The sequence below is a fragment of the Panthera pardus genome, unplaced genomic scaffold, assembly GCF_024362965.1.
Source record: "Panthera pardus isolate Hobbes unplaced genomic scaffold, ASM2436296v1 HiC_scaffold_17, whole genome shotgun sequence".
Classification (NCBI taxonomy): domain Eukaryota; kingdom Metazoa; phylum Chordata; class Mammalia; order Carnivora; family Felidae; genus Panthera; species Panthera pardus.
In genome coordinates, this window is record NW_026526732.1 from 44585534 (window position 1) to 44605465 (window position 19932).

The 19932-nt window shown below is 39.0% G+C and overlaps 1 protein-coding gene and 1 pseudogene across 5 annotated transcripts in view; one reads left to right on the plus strand and one right to left on the minus strand.

Annotated features, from left to right (window-relative positions):
* Positions 1-14248: 14248 nt before the first annotated feature.
* On the minus strand, positions 14249-14939 carry LOC109248527 (peroxiredoxin-5, mitochondrial-like; annotated as a pseudogene).
* Positions 14940-16072: 1133 nt separating this feature from the next.
* Positions 16073-19932, plus strand: part of MCM9 (minichromosome maintenance 9 homologous recombination repair factor) — a 111691-nt gene continuing 107831 nt past the window's right edge. For 3 of the 5 annotated variants that reach the window (XR_008422904.1, XM_019418205.2, XM_053904534.1), the window contains exons 1-2: positions 16097-16191; positions 19480-19798. Coding sequence is in view for 4 of the 5 variants with exons in the window: in XM_019418205.2 (XP_019273750.2) it covers positions 19495-19798 (304 nt within the window). In the remaining variant the exon portion in view is untranslated. Of the gene's footprint in view, positions 16192-19479; positions 19799-19932 lie in introns of those variants that run through there. The other 2 variants (XM_019418204.2, XM_019418206.2) reach the window with 2 other exon arrangements.

Sequence of the window (19932 nt, forward strand, 5' to 3'; positions counted from 1 at the left end):
CATCTTAAAGCAGCAGAATACACATTCTTTTCAAGTGTAAATGGAACATCTTCCAGAACAGATGTTAGGCCACAAAACAAACCTCAACAATAGAAGATCAAAGAGACACCATGCACTTTTGCTGACCACAATGCTATGAAACTAGAAGTCAACCACAAGAAAAAATATGGAAAGATGAAAAATACATGGAGGTTAAATAACAGGCTACTAAACAATAGGTCAACCAAGAAATCAAAGAGGAAATTAAAAAGTACATGAAAATAAATGGAAATTAAAACACAATGCTTCAAAACCTTTGTGATGCAGCAAAAGCAGTTCTAAGAAGGAAGATTTTAATGATACAGGCTACCCCAAGAAGCAAGAAAAATCTCAAACCTAACCTTACACCTAAAGGAGCTAGAAAAACAACAACAACAAACAAAATCTAAAACCAGCAGAAAGAATAAAGATTAGAGCAGAAATAAATGTTAGAAACTAAAACCCAACAACAACCAACAATAGAACAGATCAATGAAACCAGGAGCTCGTTCTTTGAAAAAAAAAAAATCAATAAAATTGATAAACCTCTAGCCAGACTTATCAAGCAAAAAAAAAAGGACTTAAAAACATAAAACCACAAATGAGAAATAAGCACCAACACCACAAAAATACAAACACTTAAAATACTATAAAAAACTATATGCCAACAAATTGGACAACCTAGAAAAAATGGATAAATTCCTAGAAATATATAAACTATCAAAACTGAAACAAATAAAAAACTTGAACAGACAACCAACAAAGAAGCAGAATCGTACTCAAATGAATTCTACCAAATTTTAAAGGAGAGTTAATATCTATTTTTTTCCAAACTATTCTAAAAAATAGAAGGGAAAGGAAAATTTCCAAATTCATTCTATGAGGCCAGCATTACCCTGAATATAATTCAGTTATAAAAAAGAATGAAATTCTGCCATTTACAATGACGTGGATGTACCTAAAGGGTATAATACTAAGTGAAATAAGTCAGAAAAAGACAAATACCATAGGATCTCATTCATATGTGGAATTTAAGAAACAAAATGAGCAAAGTGGAAAAAGGAGAGAGAGAGAGACAAACCAAGAATCCGACTCTTAATTATTGACAGCAAGCTGATGGTTACAAGAGGGGAGGAGGTTGGGGGGAATGGGTGAAATAGGTGATGAGGATTAAGAATACACTTATCTTGGGCACGTGAGTGGCTCAGTCAGTTAAGTATCTAACTGTTGACTTCAGCTCAGGTCATCATCTCACGGTCATGACATCGAGCCCTGCAACAGTCTCTGTGATGAGCATGGAACCTACTTGGGATTGTCTGTCTACCTCTCTCTCTTCCCCTCTCCCCCTCCCCTCAAAGTAAATAAGCATTTTTTAAAAAGAATACACTAATCATGATGAACACCTAGTAATGTATAGAACTGTTGAATCAGTATATTGTACACCTAAAACTAATATAACACTGTATGTTAACAGGAATTAAAATAAAAACTTAAAAAAATAGAGTCCAGTTCTTTTCTGAAAATACAGCTAGAATCTTTTAGGCAGCAGAGTTTAAGTTTGCAGAGCACAAAACACTGAAAAGAGGTCATGTGAATCTTGTGAACTAGTCTCACTATAAAAACTGTAAAATCAAAAGTCACGAGTAAATTGTTAAAAATATTATAAAGACAGCAATGTTTCCATCATTTACTGTACACATACAATGTGCTGAGGACTGTTTTAGGACTAGGGATATACCAGTGGGGGTGAAGGGGAATCCCTGCTCTGTGTGCTCCATGGACCTTATATTCTTGTGGGAGTATGTGTGCATATTTGTAAAAATGTTATACACATGCATATATATGATAAAAATAAGGAAAAAGCATGAATGTATATTGTCATATGGGAGTGATAAGTTCCATGGAGCAAAATAAAGGAGGGTAGAAAGGAGTACAAGGCAGGGAGTGCGGCTGTGGAGTAGGCCATGGGGATGTGAACCATTCCAGGCTGGAGTAACAGAAAATGCAAAGTGCTAAGGCAGAAGAGAACCAGGAATATCTGAAGAAGAGCACTGTTGATGTACTGGAGTGAGCACAGGAAGAGAATAATAGGATATGCAATAAATTAATGCAAGTTTTAAAAGCTTAAAAAGATATTTAAAGAATAAAGCAGGGGCACCTGGGTGACTCAGTTGGTCAAGTGCCTGACTCTTGGTTTTTACACAGGTAATGATCTCACAGTTTTGTGAGTTCAAGCCCTGGGTTGGGCTCCCTGCTGACAGCATGGAGCCCACTTGAGATTCTCTCTCTTTCCCTCTCTGCCCCTCCCTCTGTCTCTCTCTCTCTCTTTCTCTCTCATCCCCCCCCCAAAATAAATAAATAAACTTAAAAAAATTATAAAAGACTAAAGCAAAGTTACATAAAGAAATATTTTAGTCATAGGACAAAAATTTAATACAACAAACATTCAGTCTCTACTATGTGAAAGACAGTGTTTTAAGAGCTTTGAAAGTAACAAAGATTCCTGCTCACATTTTAGCAGAATTTGAGTTATTAGATAAAATGGAATACAAGAAGATACAAAATAGAACAAAACCAGAAAGAACTATTATAATACAGTAAAATAATTTCCAACTATACAACTAGAAATTTATAGACATAAAACCAAGTAAAGGATTCAAAACCACAAAATTAACAACATGAAGGATCAAGTGGTAGAAAAACATGTTAAGTAGAGACATGATAGAAAAATTTTTAAAGACCGAAATTCAACTTCTGGAGATAAAAACTACAATGGCTGAGATGTAAAATAAACGGATTAGGATTAGCAGAGTAGACATTGCAAAAGATCAGTGAACATGCACACATAAAAATAGAAACTTTCCAAAATAAAAGAGGAAAAGGAGTCCAAACAAATTAACGGAATTCTCCCCGAGTCTGTAAAGCAATGTCAAATAGGATAAAAACATGTATAATTGAGCATTCCCAAAGGACTGAGGTTTAAGTGGTAGAAAAAAATAGTAGATGAAATAAAAGCCAAAGTATTCTCCAAATTTGATGAAAACTATGAACCCAGAGATCCAAGAAACTCAACAAATCCAAGGCACAAAAAATATGAAGAAAAATACACCAAGGCAAATCATAAGCTGCTCAAACAGGTAATAAGGAGAAAATTTCCAAAGGAACCAAGAAGAAGGGTGTTATTTATTTACATTTTTTAAAGTTTATTTATTTGAGTGAAAGAGAGCATGTGCTCGCACATGAGCGAGGGAGGCACAGAGAGAGAGGGAGACACAGAATCCAAAGTGGGCTCTGTGCTGATGGCAGAGAGCCCAACGTGGGGCTTGAACTCACAAACTATGAGATCACTACCTGAGCCGAAATCAGACGCTTAACCAACTGAGCCACCCAGGCACCCCAAGAAGGCTGTTATCTATAAATAAAGTAAAATAAGGATGACAACAGACCTGTCACTGGAAACAGTGCAAGACAAAGGACAATACAGCAAGGTCTATTGAAAACAGAAACAATAATCAGTTAATCTACAATTTTATGCTCAGTAAAAGTGTCTTTCAAAAATATAGGTTATATCTAACAAAGCTGTGGTAATCAAAAAAGCATGGTACTGGCATAAAAACAGACACATAGGGGTGCCTGAGTGGCTTAGTCAGTTAAGGCCCGACTCTTGATTTCGGCTCAGGTCATAATCTCACAGTTCGTGAGATCAAGCCCTGCAATGGACTCTGCACTGACAGGATGGAGCTTGCTTGGGATTCTCTCTCTCTCCCTATCTTTCTGCCCCTCTCCTGCATCCTCTGTCTCTCAAAATGAATAAAAAATGTCTCTCAAAATGAAAAAAAAATCACATAGATCAATACAACCAAATAGAGAACCCAGAAATGAACCCATGCTTATGTGGTCAAGTAGTCTATGACAAAGGAGGCAAGAATACACACTGGGGAAAAGCTAGTCTTTTCAATAAATGGTGCTGGGAAAACTGGACAGCTGCATGTAAAAGGAAACTAGAACACTTTTTCACACCACTCATAAAAGTAGACTCAGAATGGATTACACACCTAAATGTGAGACCTGAAACCATAAAACCCCTCAAAGAAAAGAGTTACCACTTCTTTGACATCAGGCTTAGCAACTTTTTTCTAGACAGATCTCCTGAGGCAAGGGAAACAAAAGCAAAAACTATTGGAACTACACCAAAATAAAAAACTTTCACACATTGAAGGAAACCATCAACAAATGAAAAGGCAGCCTACTGAATGGAAGAAGATATTTGCAGGTGATATATCTGATAAGGGGTTAACATCTAAAATATATATAGTACTTACAAAACTCAACACCAAAAAACCAAATAATCTGATTAAAAATAGGCAGAGGACCTGAATAGACATTTTTCCAAAGACGACATATAGCTGGCCAAAAGAGATATGAAAATATGCTCAAAATCACTAATCATCAGGGAAATGCAAATCAAAACTGCAATGAGGTATCACCTTACACATGTCAGAATAGTTAGAATCGGAAACAAAAGACATAACCATTGGCAAAGATGTGAAGAAAAAGTAACCCTTAAGCACTGGTCATGGTAAAGTAAATGGGTGCACCGTATGGAAAACAGTATGGAGGTTCCTCAAAATATTAAAAATAGAAATACCATATGATCCAGGAATTCCACTACTGGGTATTTACCCCCAAAAACAAAAACACTAATTCAAAAAGATACATGCACACATGTGTTTATTGCAGCATTATTTACAATAGCCAAGATATGGAAGCGAGCTAACGGTCTATGCGTAGACAAATGGATAAAGACGTGTGTGTGTGTGTGTGTATGTGTGTATATGTGTGTGTGTCTGTGTGTCTGTGTGTATATGTGTATATATGTGTATATATGTGTGTGTGTATACACACACACACATAGCAACAATATGGATGGGCCTAGACAATATTAGGCTAAGTGAAATAAGTCACAGAAAGACAAATACCATATGATTTCACTTATGTGTGGAAAATAAAAAAACAAATGGATAAACAAACAAAAAGCAGGAACAGATCCATAAATACAGAGAACAAACTGATGGTTGCCAGAGAAGAGAAGGGTGGGGAAGATGGACAAAATCAATGAAGGGGAGTGGGATATACAGGCATCCTCTTATGGAGTGAATAAGTCATAGAATTAAAGGTATGACATAGGGAATATAGTCAATGGTACTGTAATAGCATTGTATGTTAATAGACTACACTTGTGGTAAGCATAGCATAATGTGCAGCCTTGTCCAATCACTGTTTTACACCTGAAATTAATATAACATTGTGTGTCAACTATAATTTAAAAGGATGTATGTTATATCTAGATATCAAATCATGTTGTATACCTGAAACTAATATAACGCTATATATCAATTATACCTCAATAAGAAAAAAATATATACATGACATTTTCAGACATACAAAAGCTATATGCATTCATCACCAAAATACCTCTACTAGAAGAAATATCAATGGCAGACAGACAAAAGAAAATTACATTAATGGGGCACCTGGGTGGCTCAGTCAGTTAAAGTGTCTGACATCAGCTCAGGTCATGATCTCATGGTTCGTGAGTTCAAGCCCTGTGAGTTCAAGCCCTGAGCTAATAGCTCAGAGCCTGGGGCCTGCTTTGGATTCTGTCTCCCTCTCCTTCTGCCCCTTCCCCACTCGCACTCTGTCTCTTTCAAAAATAATAAACATTTAGGGGCACCTGGGTGGCTCAGTTGGTTGAGAGTCCGACTTTGGCTCAGGTCATGATCTCACGGTCTGTGGGTTCGAGCCCCTCATCGGGCTCTGTGCTGACAGCTCAGAGCCTGGAGCCTGTTTCAGATTCTGTGTCTCCCTCTTTCTCTGACCCTCCCCTGTTCATGCTCTGTCTCTCTCTGTCTCAAAAATAAATAAATGTTAAAAAAAATTAAATAAAAATAATAATAAACATTTAAAAAAAAAGAAAATTACATTAAAAAACACATGTGTAACTGAAGTCACCAAAGGGGAGAGGTAGAGAAAATATTCGAAGAAATAACGGAAGAACACTGGAAATCATAACTACATCAGTAAATATACATGATTACTTTCTTGTTCGTTATTTAACTCTCTCTAAAAGATAATTGAGACCTTCAGTTTCTGGTCAGCATTTAAGAAGCCTGAAAGTTGCCACTACATCCTACAAAGTAAAAACATGAAAAGCTAAAACAATCAACAACTCTTCTTAGATCCATAAAAAAAAGTGAAGTCACAGAGCAAACTACTGCCCCCCAAACTGGAGAAACAACAGGCTGACACAGAGAATCACAACTTACCAGAGCAGAAACTGAGCTGAAAACCTCCACAAGAATGGATGCCAGGGTAGGTAAACTTCAATTGTAATTGATGAATTACTGGAGGCTTAGTGTGGGCAAGTCCAAAAAGATATAAACTACAGAGGGGTCTACTCACACTTCTGAGAGTTTTACATCGAAGAGTTCATGAGGTTTTCACAGCGAATATTGGAGAAAAATCCCTTTGTTCTTCCAACGGGGTTTGGGGAAAGGGAACCATTTTGAAAGACCCCAGAGCATTCTGTTTTCTGAAAAAGTCCTGCCCTAGGTGAAACTAGTTAACCAGAGCCTAACCTGTTGGGGTTTATCAGAGCCTAATTGACCTGGGGGAAAAGAAACATTCAACTCCACTTGGCTCTAGCCTTTCAGAGGAAGGCAGGGAAATACGCAACTCCAGCCCACTGTAACCATGCTGTCCCACCTACAGGAGATGGGGACTGAGAACAAGTGAAGTTCACAGTCCAGAGGCAAAAAGCTACCTAGAGCCAAGACCTAATTATAGGACTATCAAACACTCCCCCTCCCACCCCATGCCTTACCACCACATTACTAAAGGCCTATTTACGGCAATTTAACCCAGCACATCGTATCCATCTTTCAACAAAAAATTAGAAAACATACTAAACGAAAAACACAGAGTTGAAAAGAAACAGAGCAAGCATTAAAATCAGCCTCAGGTATGGCAGGGATGTTGGAATTATCAGACTGGGAATTTAAAATAACTATGATTGGGGTGCCTGGGTGACTCAGTCCTTAAGCTTTATCAGTCTTCAACTCAGGTCATGATCTCACAGTTTGTGAGCTTGAGTCCTGCTTCGGGTGAACACGAGTCCCACTTCTGGTAAAAACACCCGGATGAGCCCCGCTTTTCTCTCTCTCTCTCTCTCTCTCTCTCTTTCTCCCTCTCCCTCTCCCTCTCCCTCTCCCTCTCCCTCTCCCTCTCCCTCTCTCTCTCCCTCTCCCTCTCTCACCCCACCCCTTGCTCACTTGTGCCCTCTCTCTTTCTCAAATAAATAAATAAATTAAATAACTATGATTAATATCCTAAGGGCTCTAATGGATAGAGAACATGCAAGAACATACAGGAAACATAGACAGAGAGATAGAAATTCTAAGCACCAAAAAGAAATACTAGAGATTAAAAACTCTAACAGAAATGAGGAATGCCTTTGATGGTCTCATTAGTAGATCATATGCAGCTGAGGAAAAAAAAATCTCTGAGCTTAAGGATATGTCAATAGACATTCCAAAAATGAAAAGAGAAAAAAGTCAAAGCACCCCCAGGATATCTAAGAACCGTGGGACAACTACAATACATGTAACATACATGTAATGGGAATACCAAAAAGAGGGGAAAGACAAAAAGAAAAAGAAGCAATATGAGAAGAAATAATGACTGAAAATTTGCCCAAATTAAAGTCAGACACCAAATCAAAGATCCAGAAAGCTCAGAGAATAGCAACCAGGATAAATGTCAAAACACTACACATAGGCATATCATTTTCAATCTATCGAAAGTCAATCATAAAGAAAAATTCTTCATAGGCGTCAGAGGAGAAAAAACACCTATAGAGGATAACTATATTCAACTCCTCCTCAGAAACCATGCAAGCAAGGAAAGAGTGGAATGTGAAATATTTATGGTATTGAGAAAAAGCCCGCACCTACCTCAAATTCTGTACCTTGAGAAATTATCCTTCAAAAGTGAAGTAGAAATAAAGACGTTCTCAGATAAACAAAAATTGAGAGAATTTGTTGCACACCAACCTGCCTTGTCAGAAATGTTAGAAGTTCTTTAGTAAGAAGGAAAATGATATAGCTCAGAAAGTCAGATCTATAAAAAGTAAGGAAGAGCATTGAAGAAGGGCTACGTGAAGGTAAAATAAAAACTGTTTTGTTTTTTAAAGTTTATTTATTTATTGTGTGAGAGAGAGAACATGCGTGTGTGTGGCAGGTGGGGGAGGGGTAAAGAGAGAGAGGGAGAGAGAGGATGGATGGATCTCACGACCATGAGATCATGACCCAAGCTGAAATCAAGGAGTCAGCCGCTTTACTGACTTAGCCACCCAGGTGCCGCTAAAACTTTTATTTTTCTTATTCTTAATCTAACAGATAACAGTTTGTTAAAAATAATAATAGAAACAATGTATTTGTGTATGCTTGTGTCTTAAAAGCTTATATAAACAAAATCAATGACTAGCAATTCTTCAAGAGATGAGAGGGAAGAAATAGGATTACTTTGTCACAGTTAAGGTACTTGCACTACACTAGAAATGATATAGTGCTATTTGAAAATGGACCTGGATAGCTGTAAATGCATATTGCAAACGCTAGGGCAACAACAAAAAAAAAAGTTAAAAAAAATAAAGGAAGCATAATTGATTTGCTAAGAAAGGAGAAGAAATGGAATCACATAAAATGCTCAATTAAAGCCACAAATGGCAGAAAAAATATGAAGACAATAAAAGGTACAAAGGCAACAAACAGAAAAGATTAATAAATATAGTAGATTCCAATCCAATTATATCAATAATCACTTTGAGGATCAGAGGTCTAAATATATGAATTAAAGGCAGAGATTGTCAGGGCAGATTAAACAAAACAAGATGCAACTATATGTTATCTACAAGAAATCTATTTTAAATGTAAAGACCTATAGATTAAAAGTAAAGGGATGGCGATGGGCATTGAGGAGGGCACTTGTTGGGATGAGCACTGGGTGTTGTATGGAAACCAATTTGACAATAAATTTTATATTTAAAAATAAATAAATAAATAAAAATTGTTTTAGTAAAAAAAAAAAAAGTAAAGGGATGGAGAAAGATATACCATGCAAGCACAAGAAAGCAGGAGTAGCGATATTAATTTCAGACAGAGCAGACTTCAAAGCAAGGGAAGTTATCAGGGATATAGAGAGGCATTACATAACAATAAAGGGGTCAACACTCCAAGAAGACATATGTGTATGGGCCTCAGAATATACGAGGCAAAAACTGAGAGAACTGCAAAGAGAAATGGGTGTATCCTATTGCAGACTTCAACATCCCTCTATAGAAATGGACAGCTCCAGCCCACAGAAAATCAGTAAAACCATGATGAACATCTACAGACTACTGTATCCAACAGCAACAGATTACTTCTGCTGTTACTTCTCAAACTTACATGAAGCATTCACCAAGACACAACCCATTCTGAGCCATAAAACAAACTTTAACACATTTAAAAGAATAGATATCTAGCAGCACTCTCAACAATAGCCAAACTATGGAAAGAGCCTAAATGTCCATCAACTGATGAGTGGATAAAGAAACTGTGGTTTATATACACAATGGAGTACTACATGGCAATGAGAAAGAATGAAATATGGCCCTTTGTAGCAACGTGGATGGAACTGAAGAGTGTGATGCTAAGTGAAATAAGCCATACAGAGAAAGACAGATACCATATGTTTTCACTCTTATGTGGATCCTGAGAAACTTAACAGAAACCCATGGGGGAGGGGAAGGAAAAAAAAAAAAAAGAGGTTAGAATGGGAGAGAGCCAAAGTATAAGAGACTCTTAAAAACTGAAAACAAACTGAGGGTTGATGGGGGGGTGGGAGGGAGGGGAGGGTGGGTGATGGGTATTGAGGAGGGCACCTTTTGGGATGAGCACTGGGTGTTGTATGGAAACCAATTTGACAATAAACTTCACATATTGAAAAAAAATAAAGAAAAAAATAAAATTTGTGAGATGCAGCAAAAACACTGCTTACAGCAAAATTTATAGCATTGAATGAATATACTAAAAAAGAAGAAAGATCTAATATCAGTCATCTAAGATTTTCACCTTAGGTAAACAGAAAGAAGAAGAGCAAATTGAATCCAAAGTAAGCAAAAGAAAAGAAATAATAACAATTAGAGCAGAAATCAATGAAATTAAAAACAGGATACCAAAAGAGAAAACCAACAAAACCAAAAGCTGCTTATTTAAAAAGATTAATAAAGTCATTAAGCCTCTAGCCAGACTAAGGGAAAAAAGAGAGAAGACACAAATTTCTAATATAAAAAAAAAAAAATGAAAGAGAGGCTATCACTAATGATCCCCTGTTAATTAAAAGGATAATAATGAAATATTACAAACAACTTTATGCCCGTAAATTTGATAACCCAGAAGAAATGGACCATTTGCTTGAAAGATACAATCTGCCAAAATTTACAGATGAAGAAATAGATAATCTGAATAGGTCCATATCTATCAAACAAATTGAATCAACAATTAATAACCTTCCCAAACAGAAAGAACCAGGCATACTTGAGTTTAGCAGTGAATTCTACCAAACATTTAAGAAAGAAGCTATACAAACTCTCTAAAATCTCTTGCAGAACACAGAAGCAGAGGGAATATTTCCTAATTCAGTCTTTCAGGCCAGCATTACCCTAGTATCAAAATCTGACAGAGACACTACAAGAAAAACAGATACCAATATCTCTCATGAACATAGCTGCAAAAATCCTCAACAAAATATTTGCAAATTGAATCCAACAATGTATAAAAAGAATTAGGCACCATACCCAAGTAGGATTTATCCAAGGTATGCAAGGCTGTTTTCAACATTTGAAAATCAGTTACTGTAATGCATCATATCAACAGGCTAATGAAGGAAAATCATGGGATTATATAAAGAGAAGCAGGAAAAGCAACTGACAAAATCTAACTCATTCATGATAAAAATTCTCAGCAAACTAGAAAGAGAGGGAAACTACCTCAACTCAATAAAGAACATCTACCAAAAATCTCTACAGTTAACATCATATTTATTAGCGAGAAACTTGATTTTCCACTAAGATCCGGAATAAAGCAAGAGTGTCCCCTTTTTTTCAACATCATCCTAGAAGGCACTGTTAATGCAATAAAAAAGAAAAAGAAAAATCACAGAGATTGAGAAGGAAAAAATAAAACTATTTATTTGCAGATGACATGATCATCTATGTAAAAAATCTGAAAGAATCTACATATAAAACTTCTAGAACGAATAAGTGATTACAGAAAGATTGCAGGATACAAATATGTGGAAGTCAAGTGCTTTCTTATATATGAGCAATGAACAAGTGGAATTTGAAATTAAAAACATACTACCATTTACATTAGTACCCCCCAAAAGGAATATTTAAGTATAAATCTAACAAAATACATGCCAAATCTATATGAGGAAGACTATAAAATTGATGAAAGGTATCAAAGAACTAAATAAATGGAGAGATAGATATTTCATGTTCATAGATAAGAATACTCAAAATTGTCAAAACATTAGTTCTTGATCTATAGTTTCACCCCATCCCAATCAAAATCCCGGCAAGCTATTTTGTGGATGTTGACAAAAAGATTCTAAAGTTTATATGGAGAATAAAAGACCCTGAATAGCCAATTCAATATTGAAGGAGAACAAATTTGGAGGACTGACACTATCCGACCTCAACACTCACTATAAAGCTACAGTAATCAAGACAGTGTGCTATTAGTGGAAAACAGACTAATAGATCAATGCAACAGAATAGAGAGCCCACAAATAGACTCACATATAGTCAACTGATCTTTGACAAGAGAGCAAAGGCAATACAGATCTTTGACAAATATAGCAAAAACAGTCTTTTCAACAAATGTTACTGGAACAACTGGACATCCACATGCACACATACACACACACAGGTCTTAACACCCTTCACAAAAATTAGAGTAGATCACACACCTAAGTGTAAAACGCAAAACTATAAAAGTCCTAAACACAGGACAAAACCTAGATGACTCCGGGAATGGTGATAACTTTTTAAATACAATGTCAAAAGCACAATACATGAAAGAAACAATTGATAAGCTGGATATAATTAAAATTAAAAATCTACTCTGTGAGAGACAATGTCTAGAGAAAAAGTAGATAAAGCCACGAACTGGGAGGAAGTATTTGCAAGACACATCTGCTAAAGGACTCTTAAAACTCAATTAAGTCGGGGCACCTGGGTGGTTCAGTCAGTTAAGCATCTCTTGACTTTGATTCAGGTTATAATCCAAAACCATGATCAGATTTGTGGGATGGAGCCATATGTTGGGCTCTGCGCTGAGGGTTAGAGCCTGTTTGGGATTCTGTCTCTTCCTCTCTCTCTCTCAAAATAAATAAATAAACTTAAAAAGGAGAAAAAAACCTCAACAATAAGAAAAACAAACAGCCTGATTTAAAGACTGACAAAGACCTGAACCTACACCTCATCAAAGAAGATATACAGATGAAAAGTAAGCACATGAAAACATGTTCACCTTCGTATGTTATCAGGGAATTACAAATTAACACAACAATGAGATACCACTACATGCCTACTACAATGGCCAAAATCCAAAATACAGACAACACCAAATGTAGGAGAGGAAGTGGAACAGAAACACTCATTCATTGCTGACAGGAACGCAAAATTGTACGACCCCTTTGGAAGACATTTTGGGGATAGTTACAAAACTAAACATACCCTTACCATAGGATTCATTCAATAAACAATCATGCTCCTTGGTATTTACCCAAAAGAGCTGAAAACTTATACCTACACAAAAACCTGTACATGGATGTACATATTGGTTTTATCCATAACTGGCAAAACTTGGAAGCAACCAAGATATCCTTTAGTAGGTAAATGGACAAATAAAGTGTGCTATATCCAGATAATGGATTATTATTCACCACCAAAAAGAAATGAACTGTTAAGCCATGAAAAGACATGGAGGAAACTTAAGCGTATGTTACTAAGTGAAAGAAGACAATCTGAAAAGGCTAACTACTGTATGATTTCAACTACAGTTGACGCTTGAACAACACAGGGGTTGGGGTTGACTCCCCCATAGACATTAAAAATCCGCATATAACTTTTGACTCACCAAAAAGTTAACCACTAATGGCCTGTTGACAAGAAGCCTTACTGATAACATAAACAACACATATTTTGAATATGCTTTATATATCGTGTTATTATAATAAAGCTAGAGAAAATGTTATTAAGCAAATCATAAGGAAGAGAAAATACACTTACAGTACTATTTTAAAAACCCACATATAAGTGGACCCAAGCAGTTCAAACCTGTGTTATTTGAGGGTCAACTGCATATGACATCCTAGAAAAGGGAAAACTATGGAGGTAATAAAAAGATTAGTTGTTGCTAGAGATTAGGTAGGAGAGAGGGATGAATAGAGCAAAGAAAATTTTCAGGGCAGTGAAACTATTCTGCATGATACAGCAATGGTGGATACATGTTATTATAATACATCTGTTAAAACCCATAGAATGTACAACAACAAGGGTGAACCAGACTGTAAACAATGAAATTTTGGGTGATGAAGATGTGTCAGTGTGTGCTCATTAATTGTAACAAATGCACCGCTCTGGTAACAGTATGTATGTTGATGGTGTGGGAGGCTGTGGGGGGTGTGGGGAATATAGTTTAGGGGTGGTGGGGGAAGGGTTATATGGGAACTTCCTGTAATTTCTGCTCAATTTTCCTGTGAATCCATAACTGCTCTTAAAAATTGTTTATTAATTTTTAAGACTGTTTGAAATAATAAATGTAAAAAGATCAATAGTTCTATATACTAGAAAGGAACAATCAAAATTTGAAATTTAAAATATCATTTACATAGCATCAAAAACTATGATTTCCCGCTTCCCAAGAGTTTAAGCATAAACCTGAGTTAGAGACAGATGTAACAAAAGATTATTGTTTTTTGTTTTGTTTTGCAAACCACAAATCTTTATTGCAGAAATCTGGGCAAAGTTCCCCATTGGTGGCCCCCATTGAGGGTGGACTGGGGCCCTCTGTCCAGAGCTGGGCAGGAAAGAGGTAGAAGGAATATGTCTGGGCCCAGGGCCTCAGAACTGTGAGATGATGTTGGGTGCCAGGCTGCAGATGAAGCCTCTATCATCCAGCTCCACATTCAGAGACTTCACTATACCATCCTCTACCACCATGGAGAACCTCTTGAGCAGTGGATTTCCAAAGAGAGATACCAATGAATCAATCATCTAGTAACAAATCTGTCTCCTTCCTAAAGGTCCCAAGGGAGTCAGCCAAGAGCCTAACCTTGTCTCCCGAGTTGTGAGCTTGTCCCCACTCTTCAGCTACAAAGACATCATTAACACTCAGATATGCTACCACCTGGACCCCCTTGGCCTTCAGAGCTTCAGCCTGCTGCATAAACCCTGGCAGGTGGATCTTGGAACATCTGGGAGCAGTGGGGAGGGGGTGAAAAGGCCCTAGGGACTCCAAACAGCACTCTCTTCTTGCCCTTGAACAACTGTGTTAGGTTCACCTTGTTCCCAGGTTCCCCTTCAAAAACCATCATGGAAAGGATGGCGACCCACTCTGACTGGGACCATGGCTGAGGTGGCGCTTCTGAAACTGTAGGCTTTGCCAAGTGTCCACTCCCCACTGGTTGCTGGCATCCTCTTGCTCTTGCTGTCACTGATGCTACAGATTCAATGGCAGCCGCCCAGGCACCCAAATGAAAACTGAACCTGCTCTGTTGTCCAGAAGGCACAGCCCAGCCAGTGGCATGCCCATCCCAGAAGCTACAACTGCTATATCAATTACATGAATAGAAATTATATGGCAAATAAATGGAGGTTACTTTGTTCAAAGGTCATATGACTCAATATCATCAACATGTAAATTCTTCCCATATTGACCCATATTCTGTGCAACCCCAATAAAGATCCCAGTTTTTTTCTTTTAAAGATTTTATTTCTTAAAGTAATCTCTGCACCCAATATGGGGATCCAATTAACAACCCCAAGATCAAGAGCCCTGTGTTCCATCAACTGAGCCAGTCAGGCGGCCCAATAATCCCAGCTTTTTAATAGAAAATGACAAACTGGTTTTAAAATTCATACAGAAACACAAGAGCCCCCACCCCCCGCCCAGAGAAACACAAGAGCCCAAAAAAACTTGAAAAAGAACAAAAATCGAGGCCAAACTCTGATTTCAAGGCTCATTATAAAGCATAAATGATGCAGATAAAATAGCGTTATTATAAAGTAGGCACATAGATCTGGCAACAGAAAAGTCTTAGACCCGCACAAACAAAATCAACTGATTTTTGACATAAGTGCAAAGGCTTTTCAGTAGAATAAGTATAGCTCTTTCAACAAATGGTGCTAGATATCTATATGCAAAATGTTACCTAGTATCCATACCTCGCATCATATACAAAAATTAACTCAAAAGGGCCATAGACCTAAGCTATAAAACCTTCATCCTAAAACTTCTAGAAGACAACACGGCAGAAAATCGTTGCAACCTTGTATTTGCCAGTTCTTAGACCAAAAGCACAACCCATACAGGCCATGTGAGTCCTCGCAGAGCCCCCCTCTTCTCACTCCACCTGGGGCGGGAGGCTCGGCCTAGCCCCGCCCTGGAACTCATCGGGCCCCGCCTCGGCCCTCCTGGCCCCTCCCAGCCCGCCCAGCTCCACCGTCTCGCGTCCCGCGGCACCAGGCGGGGTGCGCGCCCTCCCGCTTCTCCACCCGGAAGAGCCTCCTGAACGGCGAAGTCGAGGTGGCGCGCGGCTCGGCGTCCGTCTGGTGCGCGGGCCCGCCAAGCAGCCGGCGCGGCGCCTACTTCACCCAGGCGCCAGGAGGACCCGTCGGAGCCTGCGCGCCCCCGCGGCCGGCGACGCCTCGAGCGGCCGGCGCACGCGCCCCGCCCCGCCCCCAGCGGCCTCTTCGCGCCCCCCGCCGCCAGGCCCGAGCTCTCCGCGACCCTCAGCCTTGGGAGCAGCGCGTCCCCGGTGACTTCTAACACTGCATGTCCGCCAGTAAGTGACAATTGCTGCCTCGTTTCACCGTTACTATTTTTTTTTTCTCCCGCAGTTCATCCCAAGTCTCTCCCACATCTGGTTAGTTCCCAAACTATTCAACTCCGGGATTTGTCGGGCGACCGAGGTGCCCGGTTGCCGAGCCAGGCAGTGTCAGAGACCTGCCGAGGTGTTGTAGGGCAAGGGCTGCGTCCAGAGACGGAAGTATGGAAAGCAGTCCTCTGAGTACGACCCGGCTCCTTGTTCGCCCAGCGCACACGGGGAGCGGGGCAGGCGGGCGGGGAGGAGGCGCCCACAAGACGCGGGCCGCGGGCGAGTGGGGCGGGTCTTAGGACGCGGCGCAGCGGGGACCGACGAGGGGGCGTGGCTCCGGGTGAGTGCGGCGGCTTCTCGGCGGGCGGGGATTCCCGGTGGTCTGGCTGCAAGCCGCCGCTGATTCGCCCTGCTGGCACTTGCCTGCGCTTCACTTGGTCCAGAGGATGAAGTAGCACGTGGTTGTATTTTGCCCCGAGCTACTCAATAGGTGAAAGGAAAGGGAACTTGAAAATTGTAGAACAGTAAGAGTGGGCATGTTTATAGGGTTAGCAAACTGCTTAGAAACAGTTGAATAGTTTTGCGCAGGTTTTGAAAGGGAATGCTGTTTTCAGAAAACATGCTATTTCAAAAAAAGACTAGGAGAAATTTAATCTGACTTTAATTTGAACCATGCATTCTGCAGCTACCCCCTCTCTGCCCTATGTGGAGCTGTCTTTTACATTGCTAAACTGTGACTCCAAATTTAATATGTGTTTACAGAATCTTAAAGATTGTCTTGTAGCAACTCTTGGGAGTACAGTTTCTCTGTTTTTTTTGTTTTGTTTTGTTAAAATTTTTTAATGTTTATTTATTTTTTGAGACAGAGACAGAGCATGAACAGGGGAGGGGCAGAGAGAGAGGGAGACACAGAATCTGAAACAGGCTCGGGGCTCCGAGCTGTCAGCACAGAGCCCGATGCGGGGCTCGAACCCACAGACCGCGAGATCATGACCTGGGCGAAGTCGGACGCTCAACCAACTGAGCCACCCAGGCGCCCCTCTCTGTTTGTTTTAAGCAAAGGCCACGTCCTGGAAATACTGTATGATGAGTTACTTTTCAAGTGCTTTTTTCTGCTTTATATTTGGCTGAATTTAATATTACCTAATAAAAACAAGTTATTTATTGATGTATTGGCCATAATTTGCTCTCACTCATTCTCCTGGGTATACACATGCCTATCTGTCAGTCTCAGGCATTTGTAGTTGTTAGAATTCTTGGCCTGTAACATAAACCACCCCCCCCCCCCCATCTTCACTCCTTTCACACCTTCTAGAATAGTGGGTTCCCAGAAGAAGCAAAATAATGCTAATAAATAGCATTGTAACACATAGTTAGGATGCTAAAATGTGAACTTCATAAGTTGTCTTTTATCATCTTTCTGTTTGTTGAACCGAGTACAATAAATGTTGCTTAAATAAGTCAAAGTACATTTGTCCTCCAGTACTGTTTCCAAACCAAATAAGATTTTCTTAGATGATCAATTTCAACAGTTTATTTTAACTGCCCATTGCCACGTCTGGGATTGTCACCCCCTTGAAATTTAATCCTTCTCTTCTTTGTGCTCCTATTCATATTGTATTTTTACCACCATCAGAGCACTGTTTCATTTGATCTGTCCCTTGGTTCCCTGAGGGCATTGAGGATCTTTTATTGTGCTTTTTATTTCCCAGCATGGTACTGTGAACATGATAGATATCTGCCTGTATACATGAACTTGGAATGGGGGTAGGCCCTTTTAATCTGTAGATACAAATTTTCAAAAAAATACATTGCCAGGGGAATGTGATAGGTGAAGTAATGTAATATAGTGTATTTATTTTCAGTCCTAGTTATTCATCATTTAAAGACCAATTTTCCTTTCCTCAGTTTAATTATGTAGTTTCTTTATATTCTTGATAGCTGTTTTTGCTGAGGCCAGTATGTTTCCTAGGCTAGAAAGAGAAAATAGGAAACAAATTAACCTCAAAATGTAAATTTCTTTTTTTTTTTTTAATTTTTTAACGTTTATTTATTTTTGAGACAGAGAGAGAGACAGAGCATGAACAGGGGAGGGGCAGAGAGAGAGGGAGACACAGAATCTGAAACAGGCCCCAGGCTCTGAGCTGTCAGCACAGAGCCCGACACAGGGCTCGAACTCACGGGCTGTGAGATCATGACCTGAGCCGAAGTCGGACGCTTAACTGACCGAGCCACCCAGGTGCCCCCAAAATGTAAATTTCTAAAGCGAATCTGTTAACTATTCAAGTCAGAAGTAGCAATCCACGGGGGCACCTGGGTGGCTCAGTTGGTTAAGTGTCTGACTTTAGCTCAGGTCCGGATCTCGCACTTTGTGAGCTGGAGCCTCGAATTGGGCTCTGTGCTGACTGCTCAGAGCCTGGAGCCTGCTTTGGATAGTGTCTTCCCCACCCCTCCCTCATTCTTTCTCTCTCAAAAATAAATATTAGAAAATTTCTAAAAACCCTGGTTATCCATGTACGTTCCATTTATGTAGCCGAATACACATGAATATGGTGTGTGTGTGTGATAAGAGAGGATACATTATTTATATGAATAAAACCTAGAACCAGGACACATGCAAAAAACTCTACCAGAAGTAACTTTAGCCAGAAGACTGCTATTTAAGATATACTTGAGAGCAAATGTATATACAAATTGTCGTTAAAGGAAAGGGAAGGCCTTTTACCATAGAGTTAATAAGAGATAGTTTGGGGAAAAGATACAGGAAAGGCATTGGACCATTTTGGATTTCAGTAATCAGTACCAACATAATTCTTTGGTTAGGTTTAGCTTCACTTTCTCAAAAAATGCATTTACTAAGTGACTATAACAAGTAATTCCAATCTAATTAAGATTTTAATTTTTTTTAAAATTTTTGTTTTTAACCTTTATTTATTTTTGAGACAGAGACAGAGCATGAATGGGGGAGGGTCAGAGAGGGAGACACAGAATCTGAAACAGTCTCCAGGCTCTGAGCTGTCAGCACAGAGCCTGACGCGGGGCTCGAACTCACGGACTGCGAGATCATGACCTGAGCCGAAGTCGGATGCTCAACCAACTGAGCTACCCAGGGGCCCCTTAAGATTTTAATTTGAATGATATTTTGAGTTTATAGTGTGACCCAAAGTCAGGATGATTTACAACCAATCGTTTTTGTTTAACTTGTGTTTAAGTCTGAATACCAAAGGTATAATATGGTCCTTTCTTTTTCTTTAGTCACCTAGATTCAAGATGAATAGTGATCAAGTTACACTGGTTGGTCAAGTGTTTGAATCCTATGTTTCGGAATACCATAAGAATGATATTCTTCTAATCCTGAAGGAAAGAGATGAAGATGCTCATTATCCAGTTGTGGTTAATGCCATGACCCTTTTTGAGACCAACATGGAAATTGGGGAGTATTTCAACACATTCCCCAATGAAGTACTAACAATTTTTGATAGTGCTCTGCGAAGATCAGCCTTGACAATTCTCCAGTCCCTTTCTCAGCCTGAGGGTGCCTCTATGAAGCAGAATCTTCATGCCAGGATATCAGGTGAATCACTTAAGGATTTTACTGCCATGTTATTCTCTAGGAACATTTTGAGAAATCCCAACACATACTGAATTCAGAGCACTAAGAATTGAATGATATAAGAACATCAGTTGATCTTTATACTTAAAAATATA